Source organism: Triplophysa rosa, linkage group LG17 (genome assembly GCF_024868665.1).
Source record: "Triplophysa rosa linkage group LG17, Trosa_1v2, whole genome shotgun sequence".
NCBI lineage: Eukaryota > Metazoa > Chordata > Actinopteri > Cypriniformes > Nemacheilidae > Triplophysa > Triplophysa rosa.
In genome coordinates this window covers 1,590,551-1,601,668 of record NC_079906.1, presented here as the reverse complement: position 1 = coordinate 1,601,668, position 11,118 = coordinate 1,590,551, and the positions used below count along the sequence as shown (strand labels likewise).

At 37.6% G+C, this 11,118-nt stretch overlaps 1 protein-coding gene across 6 annotated transcripts in view; it reads left to right on the top strand.

Annotated features, from left to right (window-relative positions):
- LOC130567657 (interleukin-17 receptor E) overlaps window positions 1–11,118 on the top strand; it is a 57,842-nt gene that overhangs the window by 5,162 nt on the left and 41,562 nt on the right. Inside the window, exon 1 of one of the 6 annotated variants that reach the window (XM_057355916.1) lies at window positions 4,137–4,985. The exons of 3 other annotated variants lie outside the window; for them this stretch is intronic. In XM_057355916.1, the coding sequence (XP_057211899.1) occupies window positions 4,851–4,985 (135 nt within the window). In that variant the 5' untranslated portion in view covers window positions 4,137–4,850. Of the gene's footprint in view, window positions 1–4,136; window positions 4,986–5,932; window positions 9,181–11,118 lie in introns of those variants that run through there. 2 more of the 6 variants (XM_057355918.1, XM_057355915.1) reach the window with 2 other exon arrangements.

Sequence of the window (11,118 nt, the reverse complement as noted above, 5' to 3'; positions counted from 1 at the left end):
AATAAAGATCTCTGTTTATAATGTTCATCAAACAACAACGGACGGGCCCAAAAACACTCACTGATATTAAAGGAATTGTGTTCTCTTATAGGAGTCGTTCACAACAAATAAAGGAAGAAAGTAGCTTTAAGAAAGATGTGCTTTAAATATGGTAAAGTGTTGAAAGAGAGTTTACATATACAATAAAAATAATTCAATCATAAACAATGATTTGTATTAATTTCTAATTGATTTATTAATGTATTAAACACATTTTAATTAAGTTTTAGTGATTATTTTTTCTTACCTCACCCCACGACTCTGGTGCTATCAAATTAAGGGCTGGTGCCACCAACTGAATAACTTGGTAGCACCAGTGCCACCTCTCTCAAGTGTTAGTCTAGAGCCCTGCTTTCTTGTAGAATTGTGCTTCAAATAAAGAACTTTACGTTGGCCAGATTGTTAGTTAATCATTTACAAGTCAATATTGCCTATATGGACAGCGATTTAAAAAGAAAGTGAACTTGTAAAACTGTGGTGTTAAATGCGATGCGGTCGAAAATTTGGGTGCACCTAACTTTTGTGCTGGTGCACCTAAGAAAAAAAGTTAGGCGCACCAGTGCAACCAGTGCAAAAAGTTAGTCTAGAGCCCTGACCTTGGGTTTTCTGTAAGGATAAGTGTAAAAACATCCCTTACCTCTGCAGAGTGGCAATGATGTGCGATGCATGGACCTTTAGATCAGAGGTTTGGGTTCCCAAACTGTGGATTGCACCCCTCAAGTGGGTAGCACAGGGGAATAAGGTGGGTCACGCAAGTCACTTGGCTGTTGTGGTGCATTAGTTAAAACAAGGAACATGGGCAGTATATAATCCCTGGTTCATCCAACTCAACTCAACTTTATTTATATAGCGCTTTTTACAATTTTCATTGTTACAAAGCAGCTGTACATGAGACATATTGACTATAAGCAAAACAATTAAAGTTGTACCTGTAAAAACAAGAAAAAGGTGAAAACACAGAAGACAGACATACCCACATACAAAACACTCCACACACACAATATGCACACGTACTAACACACATAGACATAGACACACACACACGGACGCACAGACACACGGACACCCACGCACACACACACACACACACACACGTACACAGACAAGTACGCACACACACACGTACACAGACAAGTACGCACACGCACAGACACGCACGCACAGAGAAGCACAGGTCAAATATAACAGACTATAAATTCCTATATGCAATATTAATTAAGTAAAACTTTAAAATTTTAATTCTAAAGCAGCCCCCCCGGCCAGGCAAATAGTGCAAAAAAATAGTATGCAAACGGTGGCGCTCTACCAAAACTCTAATCGAGAAAAAAAACCTCACTGGGAGAACCCAGGCCCAACCAGGGGATTCCAGTTCCCCTCTGGCAAAAGCTGCTGCCTCTGCACAAGCTCGACAGAGCTTGCACAGCAAGGCTAAATAAAAATAAATAAACTTACTAATAAGGTAAATTTATAGTTTTAAGATTATCATTAATAATCTAATAGCATTTGAAATTTTGTGGTGAAGATGTGTCAAGTGACCGCGTCCTTCTTTATCCAGCTCTATCATCTCAGCTCTTTTCAGGTCTCCGCTCTGCCATCAGGTCAGGCCATGAACTGCATCCTGCTCACTGTGGTAACCTTGGAACAATGAGACAAGACTGGCTGAGAGTAGAGTACTGTTCTGCACTCTTTGATGCAACAAGTACATCAGTTGTGTTTTTGGTTCCGATTGATCTAACTAATGCAGCCTAAACCCTCAGAGGATTTATATTATGGAAGTGTAGTGTATGCAAGATTAAAAAGATGCGTCTTTAGTCTAGATTTAAACTGACAGAGTGTGTCTGCCTCCCGGACAGTGCAGGGAAGACTATTCCAAAGTTTTAATCTATTTAAAATAGATTATTTTAAATACAGTTTTTTAATTATATATATATATCAAAATAAATATCGTTATCGATCAATATAGAAAAAAACTATCGAGTTTACTTTTTTGCCATATCGCCCAGCCCTACCCTGGAGGCCTATATACAATAGCCAGAATAAATTTAAAAAATGTTTTATCCTTAGTATTAGGTATTGAAACATGAAGTATCATGACTTCAAAAGAATTGTATTTAGAGTTAGACGTCTGGGAAATGCTAAAAGAGTTATTGTAAAGTGCTGCAACACCTCCCCCTCTGCCTTTTAGATGAGGCTCATGTTTATAATAATAATCTTGGGGGGCAGATTCATTTAAAGTAATATAATCATCTGGTTTTAGCCATGTTTCTGTCAAACATAGCATGTCTATTTTATGATCTGTTATCATATCATTAACAAAAAGTGCTTTATTAGAGAGAGATCTAATATTTAGCAATCCGAGTCGTAACAGTTGATTATCTGTATTTTGTTCATGTTTAGTTTGTTTAACGTTTATTAAATTACTTTCAAGAGGTTTATGCAGTATTTTATGTTTGCTAATCCGGGGGACAGACACAGTCTCTATTTTATGATGTTTGGGAGAAGGTATTATTACACGTTGTACATTTTGTGTATTTTGCGACGTGAGACGACAAGCAGACCGTTGGTTAAGCCATTCTGTCTGCTCCCTGACCTGGGCCCCAGTGAGTCAAGCTTTAGCATTATTAAGACTTTGTGCCACATTTCTAGACAGGAGGGAAGCCCCAGCCCAGGAGGGATGGAGATCTCTTTCAACAGGTCAGGTCTGCCCTCAAAACTCTTCCAGTTATTTATAAAAACTATATCATTCTGGAAGCACCACTCAGACAACCAGCCATTTAGTGATGATAATCTGCTGTAAATCTCATCACCACAATAAGCAGTGAAGGGGCCAGAGAATATTACAGTGTCTGACATCGTGCTTGCGAGCTCACACACCTCTTTAATATTATCTTTTGTGATCTCCGATTGACGGAGTCGAACATCATTTGTGCCGACGTGAATAACAAGCTTACTGAATTTACGATTAGCCTTAGCCAGCACATTTAAATTTGACCTCCATGCTGTAAATGTGCTGGTGTCACATCCATGTAGGGCTGTGCCGATAAACGATATCATATCGAATCGCGATAGAATGTATTTCAAAAACGACGATAAGCTATTGGCATTTTGACTCGATATGGATTAATCTTACAGTCTAACAGAACGCAGAAATAAACGCAACAACATTCAGTCAGCGTGCAGCTTTTATCATGCGCGTCAAAGTCCAAAGTCCATTTCATACTGCACTTGGCAAAGAAAACTCAACATGAGGAGGAAAACATTACTGGAAGCGGAAACAGAGGTGAAACTAACCTCGAGTTGTCATCACGCGGTTTATCAAGTGTCTTATTTTTTTTCCCGCAATCGCCGGTTAAACAAAACAAACTTGAGGTGAAATTGCAAGCGAGTTACTTCGAAACTCAAGCACAAACATTTTTATATCGATTGTTAACATATCTGCTAACATGAGCTGGTGCATATGAAACAAACCAACGCTGCCCTGTACAGATTAGAGATGTAATGAAGTGAGTTTGTGTACACATTAAAATATTAAACATTGTATGTAAGATGCTCGCATGATTAAAGAAATGTACTAATATCCTCTGTGTTGCAATTGCAACATTAATTTAATTGAATTTTAACTGGTCAAAGGTTAACTGTTGTTAATAAACTGCATTTAAAATATATTATTTTAAATACAGTTTTTTAATTAAATATATATCTAAATAAATATCGTTATCGATCAATATAGAAAAAAACTATAGAGTTTACTCTTTTGACATATCGCCCAGCCCTACATCCGTGAAAGCACAATAAATGTCATTTTTACTTTTTGGAATAAACTTTTTTTATCTATATCTGTCGATATTTTTGCACAGCCCTACTGAAGCTACATTTTCTGTATTTTGTACTATACCTCATTTGATGGTTTAATCTAACCCATGCTATGATTAAATGCAAATATTGTATACAATTTATTAGAGATCGACCGATACGTCGTTTTCCCGATAATTTTCCCGATATTTAATTAATTTCCCATCATCGGGTATCTGTTTTCTAATATCGGATCCACCGATAAGCTCCGCCATCTTGTGGCTGTTTAGAGAATTGCGTGCAGGACCGTCACTGCAGCAGAGCCTCTGAGGGGAGACGTGACAGAAACGAAGGTGTGCACAGGTAATGTATACTCACTTGCTTTATTAATACACTTATATTTAACATGAGAGCAATTAATGCACAAATGAGATGTTACATTTAATGCCTGATATGTAGTTTATGCAGCTTCGCTAATAGAGACAAACTCACAGAGTCACATTGCCTAAGCTATCAATTCCTCCCCCAATAAAGACATAACTTTACATGAATTAAGTAAAACAGCCATGAATTAATTAAAGGGGCGATGAATTAAAATCACAATTTTAAACCGAACTTTTGTTATATAAGAGGGAATCGTATTCACGCAAACATCATGTAAGTGTCAGAACTGAAAATGCACTTGTTACTGAGATTACATCTGTTATTGACACCAGGCCCAGTGAACGGCAGGTTCTGGAATGCACCTATCTATAGGTTGAACACCACCTACACAGAAAGAATATCAACGACTACTTCTCCAGCCCCGCCCACTGGTTCGCGCATGACAGAACCAGTGGCGCGGAACCAGATAGAGCGAGCAAGCAATAAACAAACATGTCGTTAAAGATAGGTAAATATTGTGCCATCCCAGGTTGTGGAAGAATACAGTCGCTGCATAACCTTCCTTCAGATTCCGATATTAGGAATGCGGGGTTAAAGTTGATTTTTAAAGACATTCTAGCTCATGTGGGGAAAACATGGAGCGTTTGTTTGTTTCATTTCTCCGAGGATTCCTTCGTGAACAAGGCACTGGATTTGTAGAGAGACTAAAATTAAAAAGCAGTGCTGTGCCGTCAATATTGGATCCGATAGGAATGGCGCAGCAATCTTATGTGAGTAAAACATTTTTGTACTATGCGTCACTATTGCTTTGTTATTGATCGCTTGATCTATGCAGAGGTTGTCTGTGATCTTAAGCCCGTGCGAATCGGGATCTCTGTGATTTGGTGGGCTCATTTTTCAAGGTTTTATCCATCGTTTGCGAATAACAGAGGCTGTTTGAAGTGTTTTGGTATTATTTCGGGTGCTGGGTGATATCCATAAGTTACCGGGAGTCTCCCGTTTGTTTATTTATCATGGAAACTCTCGTAACATTTGAGACCCGCGATCGCGGTGATCTTTTGTCGGGTTCGCGATCACGGGTCTCAAATGCTGACAGGTACGGTCATATATCATTAAACGCAATACAAGTATAGGCTATACAAACTATACGCAAAGCCTTGCCATCACATCTGCGAATGCATCACATGAAATACTGATGTGGGGAGGTAATTTATAAATCACAGGAGGTCTCCAGATAATACTAATGCCCTGCGAAAACTGTGAATGGTGCTAATGTGTAACCTAACGTTACGTCTCGAACCAAATTCACAGGCTCCAACTACGCAAACTGCTATCCAATCAAAGCGGTGGGCGTTTACTTCCAAGTGTCTTCAATGCGGCACACCCATTAAAACCGAGCGTTTGCAGAGCTGGCCTCAAAACCTTGGTAGAAAATAGCCTATTACTTATTGATTTTGATGATTTTGAATGTAAAAACCACGCGAACGTCATAAGTAGACCTCGTACAACAGTATAAAACAATAAACAACACCACTTCATCGCACCTTTAATGTTGGGAATAAAAGAGCTTATTTTATTACCTTTATTGTCTATGCTCATAATTCATATTGCTGTTCACTCATGTAGCTAACTTTTTAACAAGATTAACTTTATAACCATTTATAACCAAAACTATATAACCATTATTTCACTAATAAACATTTAAATAAATACAGCCCTGTGGAATTAATTATTTATTATCTCCACAAGCGATCACAGTTTGAAGGTAACGTTAGTAATTGCATATATAAACAGTGCTTTGTCCGCAGTTATTTAATAAGACTGACAAAAATATTATTAACGTAACATACCAGTTGAGATATGCAATGATTTATATGCCGTTTTGTTTGTTACTTTCATGACATGAATGTATTATTCCATCAGTGTTTCCCATACAATGCATTTACTTATTCTGCGTCACATTTTGTAATTTTTTTATCCATCCGTGATAGTGACTGTATCTGTGATTGATTAACTAGAAGATAAACAGCACTTCCGCGTCTTTCTTCTTTCCTGACCTGTTTGATGTGAGTTGACGCACGGCCGCATGCGGGTCCACTCTCCCGTGTTTGCATGCGCTCTCTTTCTCGATGAGCTTCATGTGTGTGAGTCCTCGGTCCCTACCAATGAGTTTGGTGCAGTGTTTGCGTTTGTGTTTCAGACCCCTGTATTTATTTTTTTAATTAGCTAGAATTATTTATTTTTGAACAAGACAATTTAGTAACAGTTAGTGTTGCTTTCGTCAACGAAAATTATGACGAAATATGGTCGTCAACGAACCTTTATCACGTGACGAAAACGAGACGAGACGCAACGTAAATGCTGGTCATGTGACGATGACTATAATTAAATGTACAATGCAATATTGTTGACAAATAAAAACGAGACTAAATGTGGTTTACAAAATAAAAACTATGCTAAAATGTCTCTTCATTGTCGTTGACCAAAACGAGACGAGACGAAATGTTATTAATTAAACGTTAATTAAACGTTATTTCGTCTGATGCGGAATCCTGTTAGTTAAATGTCGTCTGGCTGTTCTGCGTGTCTGAATGAATTATGTGCACAGTTTAACATACAACACGAGTGATGGTCGAGGATTTATCTGCGTCTGCACTGTATGAGGATATGAACACAAGAACTTCATCTCCAGAGTTGCTCTGAGTTTATTTTACGAGCGTTTACTGTTTGAGTGAAGCTATCGGCAAACACAAAAACTCAAGCGTCTAACCAAAGACCCGTCAAAATAAAAGTCCCGTTAAATTGAACACTCCGACAAAAAATACTTTAGTGAACTATAATAACTTTAAACCTCTCTAGCTCCAGTGCTATGTGCAAAAAAAGTCTGCATTAATTTACTGCATTCTGTATGCTACTACAGGGCACTGAGGGCACTTACTCTTCTCCTGTTGGTTCTTTGCAATGCTGGCAAATGTAACCTTCCAGTTGACTTGCCAAATCACTTCCATTTGTTTTATTAATAAAGGATATTGGAAGTAAAATCGGTCTGGGTTATGACAAATGCTACACACAGCGAGAAAAAGAAAATTTGTATAGGAAAAAGATGCATCGAGAATTGTTTTATCATCACATTCGCCCTCTGAATCGTAATCGAATCGCATCGTGACGTGCCTAGAGATTCCCACCCCTACCGATGGCCATAAATTCAAATCAGACGTCTTCCGTGTCTGGAATAAGATAACCTTGTTCGAAATGGGTTTGGCTAAAATAAAATGTTGGTTTCGTCTATACTACTATGTACTTATACTGACTGGGTTACATAGAATTGCATTACTAAAAAGAGACTAAAATACAATTTTCATTGACTAAAACTGGACTAAAATGTCATCAGTTTTCGTCGACTAAAACTAGACGAAAATAGTCATGGATAATTCTGACTAAAATAAGACTAAAATGCTCAGACTTTTAGTCGACTGAAACTTGACTAGACTAAAAAGTGTATGAACGTGATTAAAACTAATAAAAACTAAAATGACAGCTTGACACAAAGACTAGACTAAAACTAAAATTAAAACAGGCCGCCAAAAACAACACTAGTAACAGTGCACTTTATTTTCACTCTTTCAGACCCCTCTATTTATTGGTGTATAGATGCAAATGTTTTGCTTTGTGTGCAAGGAGGGAGTGATTGTTCTAAATAAAATAGTTTGTTTAGTTGTGTTGTAATCAGTGTGTAAAAAACAGAAGTATAACAGTAAATAAACATCTGTTTTGCTTATCGGGTATCGGGCACATAAACATGCAAATAATCGGTATCTATATCTATATACATCTATATATGTTTAAAAAAAAACAATATTGGTTGATCACTACAATTTATACAAATATGCTTTCCTGACATCACTTTTAGACGCTACTATATTGTCTCAAGCAATGTTACAACGTGACTTGTTCAAATTGTACTTCATGTTAGGGCACACAGTAATTGTCAGGAATAGGAAGGGACAGAGAGATTGAAAACCGAAGGTAATGTTTTTAGGGAAGAAGAATTAGATTTTAGAACAATTTCAGTCAGGGTTTAGGTCAGGTCAGGTCAGATTCCTTGTTTAAAGGAATAGTTCACCTTCAAAATAAAATGTTGTCATGATTTACTCACCCTGTTGTTATTTTAAACCTGTGTGCTTTTCTTCTGCAAAACGGAAAAGAAGATTTTTTGAAAAATGTTGGTAACCAAAAACCGTTGGTTCCCCCTGACTTCTATTGTATGGACACAAAACCAACGCGAGTCAATGGGGACCAACATTTTTCAAAATATCTTCTTTTGTTTTCTGCAGAAGAAAGAAAGTCATACAGGTTTGAAATGACAAGAGAATCACAGTAAATAATGACAGAATTTTCATTTTGAAGGTGAACTATACTTTTAAAGGTGATTCTCTCTACTAACGATCTTGAGAAGGTCTTTAATGCTTTTATTTTGTCCTCACTGGACTACTGTAATCGTCTTTATGTGAGGCCCTGTCAGGCCTCTTATTTCATGCTTGTAGCTAGTTCCGAATGCAGCAGCTAGGCTAATTGTCAGGAATAGTGATCTGATTTCTCCTGTTCTGACCTCACTTGGGTGGCTGTCGGTTGAGTTCAGTATACAGTAATGCCTGGCTAAGTCACGTTTAAGAACCAGCCACACTGAAGCATCCAGCTCTCTCCAATACCGTGTTATTTTATAACAACCCATGTGATGTGAGCGGCTTTATTTACTCTGCTTTTGGAAATGTGAACTGTTGATGGCTGTGGCAAAGAAATTGTCCAATGTTAACACTGCATAACTGTATGCTTCAGTTCTTTAATAATTTTAAAGCTCTTCGCCATCTACACTGTCATGCAAAACAAGAACTATCAACACGTGTGACTGCTGGCCAGAGTTTCATGTCATCATCCCAAGTAGATGTCGCTGTCCAACTTTGTGTGGTGAGGAACATGAAGTTGTTTTTAAACTCTTAACTCTTAACCAAAAAGTTGGTTTAAAACTCTTGCCTGTGCGGCAACTGCAAAATAATTTAGACATTGCTAATTGACATTATGCAGTTTAAAATGACACAAAAGTATTATTTACTTAGTATTATTAACGTGGCAATGGCTAGAAAATGAGATCAAGCTACGAACGGAAAGTATAAAGCATCTTCCCTACACTCATACACGCAAGGCATAATGGGTAATTTCACGCATTGTGAAAAAGGTGGTTACATGCTGCACAAGCATTATTTCAAACATCAACTTAACCAGAGCGAATGAGATGTGATTGAAGTCATTGATCAAGGCGCATATGATGATCGAGTTCGAGGTCATGGACGAAACACATACAGCAAACATGAGGAAAAACAAAGCGAGTGCGGCAGAGTTATGTTTGGTACCATCTGTTTTGACAATTGAATGAGCATATTATAGTAGAAAAGTAAATATATTGATTCCAAAAGAGATCAGGAACTGCTCAATAAGATTTATAAATGAAGAGTAATATCAGAATATTCTATCACCATGTATCCGTTTAGGGATGGACGTACGTAGTAAGTGTAAATGGTGTTACACAGTGGTCGGATATCCACTGATTGCGTTACTTGTACACCGCCAGATTGTCATTTTTCTTTTTCATAAAAATTAATAGAAAGAACAGGCTCAATAGTTCGCAAGATGAGCGTCTCTCAGCGGGAGCTGCAGCCGCTTCCCAGCATGCCAAAATATGTGACTGTTACATAACGTCAACGTAATTTGATAACCAAACTAACGTTGTGGCAACGTAACGAGTTATGTCGTGGCAACCGGAAAAGTGAAATTCCTGGATACGTCACCTTGACATAGACGTAAACTGCCTGTTGTGGTCACGTTGTTACAACATAATGGATTAAGTTTTGTATTGGTAACCAGTTAGTAATTTGAGTAAATTTGTATTTAATATTCTTTGGGTGGACATGCAGTACAACTAATTTAACTTGTCCTTATTTGCCTCCCTAAGAAAAAGCAATGCCACCCCATCTGCCACCCCAGGATTAGTATTACAAAATGTAAAATAAGAATGTAAGCAGTTACCTGGACCGATTTCAATGAGCCGGTAAATAATGGCAAGCAACGCCTTTCTGTTGCAGCTCATCTGACACGACTGAAGTCCGAACAAATGACTCTTATGGACAGGTTCTTTTTAGCAAATTAAATCCACACTACTCTATCGGCGATCACAAATAAATTACTCTTACCAGCTGATGCTTTTAAAGAATCGAAACTGCTGTACAGATATATTCGTAAGCAGCTAGAGGGTATGCACTTTACTGCGGTTCCGCCCACTGAGTAGCAAAATGACTGATTTTAATTTGTTAAAACGAGATATTACAAGAAATATTCATTCGTTATAACGAGATGTTAATCCGTTAAAACGAGATATTAATCCGTTAAAATGAGATATTAATCCGTTAAAACGAGATACTTATCTGTTAAAACGAGATACTAATCCGTTAAAACAAGATATTAATCTGTTAAAACGAGATACTAATCCGTTAAAAGTAAACGAAATATTAATTTGTTATAACGAAGTAGCATCTCTTTATGTCAACTCCTTTATACCTGAGTTTTGAGTTAGTGGCGTTTCATGACAGAAAACAATACGCTTTTACTTTGCTGCTGTGCTGACACAATAGAGGAGAATTGTGTTAGATCTCTAGTCATTAATTTACGTTTCATTTAGTGTCTGTGCCACGTATAAACGCACAATGTGCTTTAAAAGACCGTTAAATGAGTCTTAACGCTTAAAAGCCGGTTATCCATACTAGCACATTCTCAGATCACACACCAGTGGTAGCCTATCGGACACTAGAGGGCAGAGTAATACAGGGGGAGCACTCAACCTGATGTTAAGCA